Source organism: Hemicordylus capensis, chromosome 1 (assembly GCF_027244095.1).
Source record: "Hemicordylus capensis ecotype Gifberg chromosome 1, rHemCap1.1.pri, whole genome shotgun sequence".
NCBI lineage: Eukaryota > Metazoa > Chordata > Lepidosauria > Squamata > Cordylidae > Hemicordylus > Hemicordylus capensis.
The window spans coordinates 229534175-229547094 of record NC_069657.1 but is presented as its reverse complement, the minus strand read 5'-3'; the positions used below and the strand labels follow the sequence as shown (position 1 = coordinate 229547094).

Below are 12920 nucleotides of genomic sequence, written 5' to 3'. Positions count from 1 at the left end.
AAATCTTAAATGAGGCTGAATAGTGGAAACAAAAAGCATAGTAAAATTTATATACATTACCTCTCTCTCTCTCTCATGTGCCACTATAGAACATCATCCTAAATTATTTTTTAAAAGGTTCTGTAAATTGTAGACGATGCAAGTCATTTAATGGTACTAGAGAAAGATATGCTCTTCTGGTAACTCCAGGTCTTAACACTCACATCAATTTCGGAGGATGAATACAACTGAAAGAAGTCTGGGTGCATACACGGCTGGGGGAGTCAGTCATGTGACTTGCCTCTGGAGGCCCCCCCAAGGCAGTGGGCCCCCAGACAACTGTCTCCCCTTGCCCTATTATAGTTACGCCCCTGTTCAGGGTAGAAGTCCTATGTGTAAAGCCTCACGGTTGTCTTAAAATACTGCAGCTACAGTATGACAGTGCACCTGGAGGCTGGGAGCTGATGTTCACTTCCCTTGTGGAAAGGTGTTGCAAAGCACCCCTCCTGCACACTGCACAAGCTGGAAACTTTGCACCTCCACTGCTGGAGAGGGGTAGGATGGTTGAAGAAGGAGGATGCATTGCTCAAAGCTGAGCTCACGTGTTCTAGTAACAGGCAGAATAAACTCTAGATGTAATTATGGGAGGGCCCAATTATGACATGTTGAGGCCCTAAGCTATGTCAAGCTTAAGAGGCACCATAGCATTACAGTCAAAAAAATATTATTCTAACAAAAACGACAATGCAAATAGAAATAATACAGCTCAATTTTTACTTGGCAAAGATACAATGAAAAACCAATAATCTAACAAAAACTGTTATCTTCAGGCAATAAGCCTATTTACATAAAAATACGTTTAAGTGAAAATACATTATGAAAAACCTGAAATGTCGTCCCTTTTTTCCATTCAGAGGCCCCTCATGATGCGAGGTTCTAAGCTGTAGCTTACCTAGCTTGTACCTAAATCTGGCACTGAATCATGGCATTACTTAATACACATTAGCACTTCACATTACTTAATGCAAATACTGAGGAGATCTTTCAAGTTTTAGTTTAGCTGAAGTAATCTTTGATTTATGGGAATTCTGATCCTCTTTGCAGTTTCACCGCAAAGGACAAGCAAGTAATTCTCATTTACAACTAAAGATGGGAAGGCATTAATTTATTTAAACTACTCTTAGCTTTTCAGATTGAGAAAGTTGATGGATGCCCTGAAATATTTAAGTAGAGAAAACTGACTTGTAATAGTTAGCAATGCACTTCCGTCAGGATTACCAGAGTTTGGTTATTACATAGATTATTGTGATTTTTAAACTCTTCCCTGGATGGGTCAACAGGTTTCACCTGCAATGTTGGATTTACATTATATGAGTAAGAGTATCAATTTGTGCAATCACAAAAATTGTGCAACTGGAGTTGTGCAAGGATATGGCCATTGGAAATATTTGTATGCGATTGTACGATTGCACAAATGCAACATTACAAGATGAACATAAAGTTGTGTGGTATGTAAGCGACTAATTTGAAAAGACAGATAGCCTCGATGTATTAAAAACATTTCACTGAACTATGAAATAACATGCGACTTCCCTGCTTTAAAGGAAAGGTCAGGTGGTCAAGGATGTCATGTTTACAATGACAAGTAAGGTGTGTATCTTTTATGAATATCAGACTGGCTCTGTGTTGCATTTAAATCCCTTTAAAATGTTCACACATGTTTTCAATTTTAGTATATATAATTAAACAATTCATCTCTTCAAGCTACTTAAGTGTGGAGGAAATGAAGAAAGCAAGTTGGCAGCAGAGAGAAAAGGCAGTTGGTATTCTTAATGGGCTAGTTCAAATCTGCAAACTGAGTAGTTAAACCTTACTATAGTAGAGTACTACACACTTGCCCTAAGTACTCGCCTGGTTGCCATTGGTAGCCTGGAATTCATGTTGGAGTGATGTGTGTTGCAGGAGGTTAATTATTTTTAAAGCTTTTTTCTTCACATTTCTTTGGGAAGTGTTGACTACAGCAGCATTTGAAGTACTGATTCTGTTAACCGCCATTTTTTAAATCTCTAGAATGTGCCAACAAGTTACTCTAGGTCTAGGACCAATGTTCCCTCTAAGGCATGTACATGTGCAAGCGCACACCAGGTTTTTAATGCCCATTCAGTTAATTTTGGATCCCACTCAGATTGAATCAGGAAGGCTGCATTCTGAATGCACGTGCGCATACATTGCCCTGATACTGCCACCCAGAACAAAACTCATTCCACGCACAGATCAAAAAAAAAAAAAATCAGAAGGAATACTGCCTAGGACCCTAACAAATCAATACTTTTAACACTGTTGAAACCATCAATACCCACAAAAAATGGCAAAAAGAAGTTTGTAGTTTTGCAACAATTTTGTGGGCAAGTACATTTTGGAGGCTCAGTAAAAAGCTGGAGTGGAGCTGGGGGGAAATGCAGTCATTTTTGTTCCAATTTGTCCCACTTCCCTAGTCAATCTGCGCAAAGTAGTTAGGAACATTAAAGCATAAATAATGAGGCTATTCTCACGACTGCAGGAAAGCAGGCTAAAGGAGCCCAGCCTGCTTTCCTGCAGTTGTGTGCTGCAATGGGAGCCACATGGCTCTTGGCAGCAAACCTCACTAAGTACCCCCCGTTAAATGAGGTTAGCGGAGCGAGTGCTCGGCTAACGCTATTTTCTCAATCGTGAGACACCCCGGCACGGAGACCCCTGACTGGGAGGCTACAACAAGCATCCGGGTGTCGTAGATCCCCCAGAATGCCCCATGCATTAGCACTAGCATGGGGCATCCTGGGACTTCTGGGGGCCAGACAGCCCCCAATCCCTGCTGCCCCTACTGGCTCTGTGACGAAGCCAGTAGTCATGTGGGTGACCGATCTGGCCTCCCAGAGCAAGCTCCCTGCTCATCTGTGTGGAGAGTGGGCTAAGCCCACCCACTCGGAGGCTGGAGCAGCAAATGGCAGCCGGCTGAAGCGGCCGCAAATGGCAAGTTGTCCCGACAGGTGGGCAGACTCAGCAGCTGCAGGCGGGGGGAGAAGAAGAGGGGCAGCTGGGAAGAATATGGTGGGGGTGGCAAGCCAAAAAGTGGTGGGGTGGGGAGACCAGGGGCGCAGATACTCTGCGCCGGATCAGCTAGTTTTAATTATACATTGAGGCTCTACACACGATTCATGTGTAAAGCCTAACCGGGCTCGGTGGGGAGAGTGGGCTACCACTCTCCCCACCGAGCCCGGTTAGGCTTTACACATGAATCGTGTGTAGAGCCTCAATGTATAATTAAAACTAGCTGATCCGGCGCAGAGTATCTGCGCCCCTGGTCTCCCCACCCCACCACTTTTTGGCTTGCCACCCCCACCATATTCTTCCCAGCTGCCCCTCTTCTTCTCCCCCCGCCTGCAGCTGCTGAGTCTGCCCACCTGTCGGGACAACTTGCCATTTGCGGCCGCTTCAGCCGGCTGCCATTTGCTGCTCCAGCCTCCGCCCATTGGTTGCAGCACCCGCCGGTCGCAGCTGGTTGTCCGCCTGCTGGTTGCGGCCACCCGTTGCGGTGGCTGCAGCCACTCTGCCTGTCCGCCTGCCGGTCACAGCCACTTCGGCCATCCGCCCACCAGTCACGGGAATGGAACAACTCTCTGCGGCCAACTCACTGTGGGACACCTCAACATGGCCGACTCACTGCAGGGACCACTCAATGCGAATCTCCGATAAACACTTCAAAGCAGCTCCCAGCTCTCTCTTCGTTCTCCAACAAACCCGATAGTGCCCCGCACTTCAAAGCAGTTCCCAACTCTCTCTTCACCAACAAACAGCCCGCCCTGCACTTCAAGTGTCCCACACTTCAAAACAGTTCCCTGCTCTCTCTATAGGGATGGGAAGTGGGCGAAGGAGGCAGAGAGCAGCCCGCTCCAAATAAAGTAATTATTGTGTGTCCACTGGTTGCGGGCAGGAGCGGCCTGTTCTGCGCCTCCTTTGCCCACTTCCAAGCCCCATATAGAGAGAGCAGGGAACAGTTTTGAAGTGTGGGGCACTATCGGGCTTGCTGGTTGCGACTAAAATTCAAATAAAGTAATAATTGTGTGTCCACTGGTTACAGGCAGGAGTGGGCTGTTCTGCGCCTCGTTCGCCCACTTCCCATACCTATAGAGAGAGCCAGGAACTGTTTTGAAGTGCAGAGCACTATCGGGCTTGCTGCTTCCCCCCAGGGCCAGCCATTCACCGGGCCGCCCCTCCCCCCCTGCAGTCCCCCGTTGCTAATTGACAGCTCTCTCGTGAGAGCTGCCACGCATGGGATTAGCGATGGGTGCGCCTAAGAGAATTAAATATACAAAAGATAGACAAAACAAAGCTGAAAATTATAAAGAAACCCAAATAAAACAATAATTTTGAATAAAAAACCCTCAATACCACACAGCAATACAGAACAATAGCCACACCTGGCAGTATCCCTCAGCCAAGACCAAAGCCTGTGTGGAAAAGGCTTCACCAACCTTTAAGGAGAGCAGAGTGGGATCTAAAGGGGCCTCCAGCAGGAAGCTTTTCCAAAGTGGAGAACCCGACTGAATCTAGAGAAAGCTCTGCTCCTCATGTCCATCTTGCCTCATAAGGCAGTAGCATCCAGAGCAGGACCTAGAATAGGGGTCTACAAGCACTAGCTGCATGAATTTTGTATCTAAGTTCTGGCAATGAATGCAAAGCAAGTAGTCTCTTCATGAATGAATTACTGATACTCTCCTTATCATGAACAATCTACATTACATTATACATAGCAGGAACAATTGCTTGGTAACTGCTGGCTCCCACCTGTATCATTTATAGCAGGGGTGTCCAACTGTGGCCCTCCAGCTGTTGTCCTACAACTCCCATCATCTCTGGCTATTGGCCACTGTGACTGGGGATGATGGGAGTTGGAGGCCAACAACAGCTAGAGGGCTGCAGTTTGACACCCCTGATCTAAAGAGAAAAGAACAAGAGGGAGGCAAATGCAACCACAGTTTTCTTATGTTCTTCCAAATAATGGTCCATCTTCTGGTATAAGCTTGCACAATTTGTGACCCATAATAATAATTATTTTTAATTATTTTTACATTTATATCTCGCTCTTCCTCCAAGGAGCCCAGAGTGGTGTACTACATACTTGAGTTTCTCTTTCATAACAACCCTGTGAAGTAGGTTAGGCTGAGAGAGAAGTGACTGGCCCAGAGTCACCCAGTTAGTTTCATGGCTGAATGGGGATTTGAACTCGGGTCTCCCCGGTCCTAGTCCAGCACTCTAACCACTACACCACGCTGGCTCCAAATTAATTAATTAATTTTTAATTAATTAATAATTAAGCCAAACTCAGCTGAACAGCCCTGTATTATGATCTGCCAGCTGCTTGACAGCCTTTTCTGTTGCTGCAGTCTCAGGCAAGCCACATATACAGGAATATCATATTTACCTGAATAGAAAGAAGATGACTCTGAATTTAAGACAACCCCTTGAAAAATGCAAGTTAAATACTGGTTATACCTGTATGTACCCAAAAGGCAGAGGACTCTGAATTTAAGACCAACCCCCATTTCTAATATCAAAGTATTTATTTATTCATCATATTTATATACTGTTTGATACTATCTCAAGTACTTGGAAGAAACCTAATCTTGGATTCAAGTAAATGCTGTTCTCTCAAACTTTTGGTGAACTACCACAGACAGCTAGTAGGTGCATTTGACCCAGTAAGTAATAAGTTGTACAAGCCTCTTCTAGCACATCTATAGTTGTTATAACTGTGCATTGTTAAATCCTTTAAGTTTACCCTTTAAGGATAAAAATATGTAAAACGTCATAGCTGAATTGGCAACTTCCAGAAATAACCACACATCTGTTTTGAGTTAGATCTCAAGGAATTAACTCCCTCCCATTTTCCAGCAACTCTGCGTGATAAATTGAGTCTTTTGATGAACAAGTCCAGTATGTCATATCCTGCTAAACAGCTCAAAAATCCCCAGGCACACATTTGAAACATAAATCTTTAAAATACCATTAAAAATGTTTAATGAAGCATGCATCCTAACCCTGACAACATGCTAATTTACCATGTTTACCTTTGTGTTTCAGGGGTCTGGTTTGCATGTTACAGTAAACAGGTCCTATGGTAAAGGACCTGAAGAAACATACTACTTGGCATCTCTTATGTTTGAAAGTCCAGTGGATATTTTCTCTTTAGAACTGGGGGTTCGGCTACTAAAGGGCAATGATATAAATTCAAGCACTTATATGCCATTAATGTTTTCTCCAACAATGAAGCTATTACAGGTCTATAGACTGCCAGCATGTTCAACACACCAATGAAGTTTTTCTTCCAAGTGCTTGCTCTACTTGCCTTTGTATTTGTTGTTTCCTTCCTCCATTACTGGGAGAAAATTACTGGGGCCCATTTTCCAACCTTCATCTTCTTCCTTAATTTAGAAGCACAGAGAATGAAAATAACAGCTGACAACAAAAAAGGGTTATAACAAGTACCTACCTGTGATCCCCAAACTAGTAGCAATGATCCCATATTGGCCCAAGCAAGATTTCATGTGATCCATTCTGGATATCAGTGTTCTGATCCCAGAACCATGAAGGAGTTCTGACTTCTTACCCTTGGGATTCAGAATTTCATTGAGAAAGATTCATCACTGGGTTGGTAATCAGATTTCCACCCCACCCCCTCTTCCAACTAATCTGGAAGCAAAAGTGTCTGTTTTATACTAGAGAATGGAAGCTGTGGTCAAGGTGGTATGGTTAAAAAATTAGAGTCAACAATGTCTGGGGGTCCCTGTCATCTGGTAGAGGGAATTAGGGGATATTGCAATACATGGTTCTCCTTTCCGAGTCAGATAAACGGTCTGCATACTGAGCACTTGGCACTGATCCTGCAACCTTAGACAGAAAGGGTGACTAGGAGCACCTATTCCTCAATCTTGTATCCAATATACAACCTTGTCTGGTGAGATGGAATTAGACAGCTGCTATTCTCTAGAGCCCATTAATGCAATGTGCTCTTTGTGTGTATACCTGAAGACAATTCAGGAACTTCAGTTGGTACATAATAGAGAAGAATGCACCTTAGACAAGTTGGGAGACTTGAAGGCTATGCACACAAGCAGCCAAACCCAGGCTAGGGCAACCCAGCCTGGGTTTGGCTGCCTGTGTGCACTGCCAGGATTGAGCCTGATCCTAGCGCTGCCCTCGCAGGCAGCCCGACTTCTAACCCCAGCCTTTAGCCAGGGCATGAGTCGTGTGTATTGGCTAGTGGGGGTGGGTGGGCGCTGTGTATGCTCAGGTTGCATGCAGCCCGAGCATAAACAGAGTCTTCCAGGGGAATTCCCCAATGCACCACGCTCATTGCATGGTTAATTGAGGGATTCCCAGAGTCCAGGAAAACAAGTCCTGGCCTCCAGCAATCCATGTTGCATGGATCATGTAGATGTGCAATGGCACGCCCATGAGAAGACCAAGGATAATCTGGGCGTAAGATAGGTGAAACCCTGCCTCACCTCCCATCCATGAATAGCCTTATTGAAAAGGATCCAACTGCTTGATGGCTTCTGGTGCCCTTCAAATTGCTGGTTTACACCCTTAAGATGCCTAGGTCCTGGCTACATCAGGGAGTGTCTCTCTCACAGTATAGGCTCACCTGCACTTGAAAAGAGAGTGAGCTGTCTACTACCAGCTAGCATATTAACTAGTACAACCTGGACCATGCTGGGTCTATGAACATTGGGGACATTCTGCACAAGTCCTGCCAACAATGCTTTGTACAGTACAATTAGAAGCACAAAGTCAGACTTCTAGTTTTTCTTTCTTTCAGACTATCAGCTCTAGTGTGCCAGAGCCCATGATCTTTGAGCTTTCTTTCGGTTCTTCTGTTTGGAGATGTAAGCAGAAGGCCCAGATACCCAGGAATTTGTCCATCAATTAAACCACCAATGGGGCTTGTTTCCCTTCCAACAGTTGCATTCCTAGATGTCATCTCCAAATATGGGTAACCTTGCCCCCACCTACTATAACCTGGTTTGTTGAAGTCACATCTCTCTCCCACATTGTTCCCTCTCCTTCTGATGAAGTGTAGCCAGCCTGTTTGTTCCTGCCTGGTTAAGCTTGCCTAGAAAGAAAGATCTGTACATATTCCTGCAAAGTAGGCCTAAATTGTGCAAGTCTTTACTTTCTTGTATGCTTGGTTTTCCCTCTGATCCTTGATCTTAAACTTGTAATGAAGCCTTTTTAAAATTTTGACAAAGTGGGGTTAGTGATGTGTTTGTATGAATGCTCTGAAGGGAGTTTACCCTCCCACATGCGTATTAGGCTCATGCAATTTTCCCTTAAATGCAAAATACAAAGGAATGTTGGCTGAGTCTTCCCATCTGTGTAAATGGGAAGGCTAAAGGCCCCTTATTCCTAATGAACAAGTCCGGAGAGAGTCCCTCATTCCTGTGGTCTTTAGGATGGTATTAAGGAGGCAGTGACAGCAAGAACCCACAGAAAAGAGGAATCTGGAGAGGCAGGGGATGGATAACACCCAAATGGCCCACTCTGCATCAAGATCCTCATCATACCATTTATTAGCCATTAGCCATATGCTGAGAAACAATGTAAAACATAAATGCAGAAGTTGGTCTTGAAACCTGATGTGGTATCTTTCATGTGTTTCAGACAGCCTTTTTGAAAATTGATCTCAAACACTATAAAACACATTTCTGTGTATTTTTTTTTATTTAGGGGTTACATAGATGAGGTACAGAGTTAAAGAAAGATAGCAAAGAAAAAGCTTCAAAAGCAGCAAAGTTTAGAGGTATTTTTTCAGTAAAGAGAAGGAAAATGAGTTCATATAGTGAGAATAATGTATCATCAGGCCATCATTGTTCTTAGTCTGCAGAACAGGAGTTGCAGGTACCAAGTATGTGAAATATCTCAAAATTATCATTTTTGAGCCATATGGCAAAACATATGGCTCAAACACCTTAATCTGTCACCTTACTCCCCTGATGCCCAGTGCCAGCCAGTACCTAATGAGCTGGGGAGGGGGCTGGAGAGCGAGCAGCAACTTAAGCTCCCACCATTAGACGGGGGGGGGGGAATGGCAGTATCTGGGCTGTGGGGGTCTGTAGGGGCTGCCGGAGTCTAGGGAGGCTGCCATGGCACCCACTCCCTTAGGACACCCTCTCGCCCCATCCTGCCCCCACCCAGCAAACAGAGCACTCGCCAGCTGGGAGCACAAGGTGCTGTTATGGACGCCAGAAGTATATGAAATATAGGCCTGTGTCTGATTTCATTTTATATTAAGAGTTCAATTAAATGCCTGGACTCAAGGTAAACTGATGCCCAGGTCAACTGCTCTGTGAGGGAGGAGGCAATCCAGCATTGTATTGTGGAATGAGCACTCACAGAAACAAAAGGGCTAGGCCTGAGCTAATCAATAGTCTGCCAGGGGCTGATCTCTCCCGCTTCCTGTTGCAAGAAGCCAGTGTTAATCCTTGTCAGTGATTAACTCAATTACTCTCCATAGAAATTCAACATAGCTAAATGCATACAGAGATCCGCCTGTAGACTTTAATTCTTACCTCACTGATGCTTCTGTGCTAGCCAAATGTATTGAACGTCTCACACATGTATAATTACACAATCTATAGAGGTACACAAGAAATAATGTAATGGCTATCTCTCACCAATAGAACTAAATTTTCTCACTAACTCCTGACTTTTAACACCTTCTGGGGGAAGATGCAATTTGCAGCTCTGAGATGCAGATTTGCCTTGGGCAATGTTCCCCCTCCCTTCTAAGTGCACAGTTTACAGGAGATGAGATTGAGATCTCTCTGAACTGACCAAATATCCTGAGATATTTTTGGTAATTAAAAGACAATATTCAGAGGATAGCAGGAATAAACGCCTTTTGTGATCCAGAAGACTCAAATGGACATCAAAGGATGGAACCACTATAAGAAGGAGTCTCTGGACATGGCAGTTTAGCAGACTTATGCCTACGGGCAATCTTGCTCACACAAAGATCCCAGAGTTTGCTGCTAAGCCGCGGGGCAAAGCAGGAACTCTGTTCATGGACTGGAGCTGTCTGTGACTTCTACTGCGCAGTGAGAAGCCAAGACTCCCCAGCCATGGTGCTCTGGCTCTCAGCCATGATCTGAGCAACTGCAAATGCTCCTGTCTCCCGCCAAGCGCCTCGCTCCTTCAGCTGAAAGATCCTGCGCTCTCAAGTCTCTGATCCTGGTAAATATGCTGTTCCTACAAGCCTGGAATCCCCTCATCCCTTCCCCCTCTCCTGTTCCCTTCTCCTCGCCCCCCCCCCCCACTAACTCCTGATCTTCCCCAAATCATGCCAGCCCCCAGCCTTCCGCCCCCCCCCCCTTTTCTGCCTGTATTTGAATTAGGCTCTAGGAAGATTTAATTGCATACACATATGTTAGTTAGGCACACGGGTTGAATATTGGTGCTGGCTAGGAAATACTGTTGCTGATATTGATAGAGTGTTCTGCTTTCTGCTTTGCTAGATTATGTTGTTATTCTTTTATACTCAATAAAGCCCACTGAATCTTTGAGGATTGATCTCCTTTCTTCTATGCGCCCAGATCATACATGGTCACCATATAAAAGAACTTGGTCACTTGGTGACACTATGAGCCAGACCTAATTTTGTATAATAGCTAATGAGAATATTTAGTATATAAATCAGGCCTGGACGGTAACAGTGCGCCCCTCTCCTGTCCAGCAAGGCAGAGGAAGACATACGCCCAGCCAGCCAGGGCTTGAGTGAAGCACTGACAAACAGCCAACCAGCCTCTCCTCCCAGTAGTGCCCATGCCCCCGGCATCAACATCAGATGCAGGGAAATTAGCTAGCATCAGGAGGAGGGCCACTCTCAGCCCCACTCCCAATTAGTGCTTCATTCATGAGGCAGAGCTCCTAGCCAACACTGGAATGAAGCACTGACTGAGGAGAATCTGGAATGGGTCTGAGCAGCCTCTCTCCTGATTATTGCCACATTGCCTGAGCCTGATGTTGACACAGGGGCCATGGACGTTGCATGTTGGCACATATGTCTACTTGTGATGGGGTAGGGGCTACCGGTGGAGGTTTGTCCCCCAGCTGACAGCAAGCCTCCTATGGCCCTGCTGCTGATCTCCCTTCCTTACCGGCTCTGGCTGCCCCTTTCATGTGTGCACTGCTTGCCCAGCCCCAAGCTGGTCAATCACCTGCTTGCATCTAAAGCAAGCTGTTGAAGTTCCCTTGAGTTAAGAGAACTTCAGCAGCTTGCTTTGGACTCAACCAGGCAAATGACTAGCCCATGTGGCTTGTCAGCAATGAGCAGCACACACAAGAGACACCCCAGCTCATCAGTACTGGCCGCCACTGCTGATGCCTACTGTATGATTTGGGTCTGCATGCCTGATTTTTCTAACATAAAGGTCCTATTCTCACAATAGTTTGAATGTGAGTTCAGGGCATGGTGAGAATGGAAGTGGAGGCAAGCACACAATTGGTAGTCCCACTGGGTCACTGAGAATCCACCCACCCACCCACCATTGCCATTCTTGCCTTGTTTCATCCTGGCACTGGACCCACTCCTCTATTCCCTTGTCCCCCAAAACCCAGATAACATCCCTCACATGGGTAGGGCTTTTTGTGTCAAGAGCCCTCCCCATCGGCTCTTCCCAGCTACAATCCTGCTCAGACCTCTTTGGCCGTTGCTGCACTCACTCACCCAGGGAGACAGGGCACTTGCCCAAGTGAGCACCAGATACGTTAACTCTTTCCTCCCACCCACAATTCCTCTAGTTGTGAACCCTGCACTCACATCACCCCAACAGGGAGGGTACTCCACACCATGCACAAGGGCCCCCTCACTGCTAGACAGACAATCATATGGTTCAGTCACACTACCCTCTCTCTGAAGTAGGGATGTGCATGGAACTGGCAGGGGATGGCTCGAGGGTGGAGATCTTTAAGGGTGGGGGAGGGTGCTCTTACCCCGCCTGCCGCATTTCCCCTGCCGGCACTACAGTTTAAAAGGGTACGGCGGAGCGGCAGCATAACTCCCTGCCTCCCCATTTCCTTGACAGACTGGAAATGACCAGAAGTACCCGGTGCTCATGCGCATGTCACGCTCGTGTGCATGTTTACACTGCTGCCCCGCCAGATCCTTTTAAACTGCAGCACTGGCAAGGGAAACATGGTGGGAGGGGTCAGAGCACCCTGCCCTGCCCTTAAAGGGGCAGTTCTTTTGAACCTGTTCGGAGGCCCATAAAAGGGCCTCTGAACAGGTTCATGCACATCACTACTCTGAAGCCCTGGGTGGGGATAGCCAAACCAGAGGATGCCAGGCACCTGGGACATCACTGTTCCTGGTGCAGTTCTTCATAGTCAAGCCACAGCCACTCTAGAGTTCAAGAGGGTGGTAAAGAATAGAAAAAGCTCTCATAGTCATATGAGATAAAGCTCTCATAGTCATAGAGCTGGTCTTATGGTAGCAAGCATGACTTGTCCCCTTAGCTAAGCAGGGTCCACCCTGGTTGCATGTGAATGGGAGACTTGATGTGTGAACACTGCAAGATATTCCCCTCAGGGGATGGAGCCACTCTGAGAAGAGCAGAAGGTTCCAAGTTACCTCCCTGGCATCTCCAAGACAGGGCTAAGAGAGTCCCCTGCCTGCAACCTCGGAGAAGCCACTGCCAGTCTATGTAGACAATACTGAGCTAGATGGACCTATGGTCTGACTCAGTATATGGCAGCTTCCTATGTTCCTAGTCTCCCCCACCCCTTGCCCATTCTTCTGCTGAATCCCCACTATGATACTTCTCACTCCAACCCCTGCCCCCTCCTCCCTGAGCATCTGCCTCCATCTGGGACAATGGCTACTTGTTTGCATAGCTACGGCTCCC

The 12920-nt window shown here is 46.2% G+C and overlaps 1 protein-coding gene across 6 annotated transcripts in view; it reads right to left on the bottom strand.

Annotated features, from left to right (window-relative positions):
• Positions 1-12920, bottom strand: part of IQCA1 (IQ motif containing with AAA domain 1) — a 169826-nt gene that overhangs the window by 69888 nt on the left and 87018 nt on the right. For all 6 annotated transcript variants that reach the window (XM_053283146.1, XM_053283149.1, XM_053283147.1 and 3 more), the window contains exon 9: positions 6365-6440. In XM_053283146.1, the coding sequence (XP_053139121.1) occupies positions 6365-6440 (76 nt within the window). The remainder of the gene's footprint in view (positions 1-6364; positions 6441-12920) is intronic.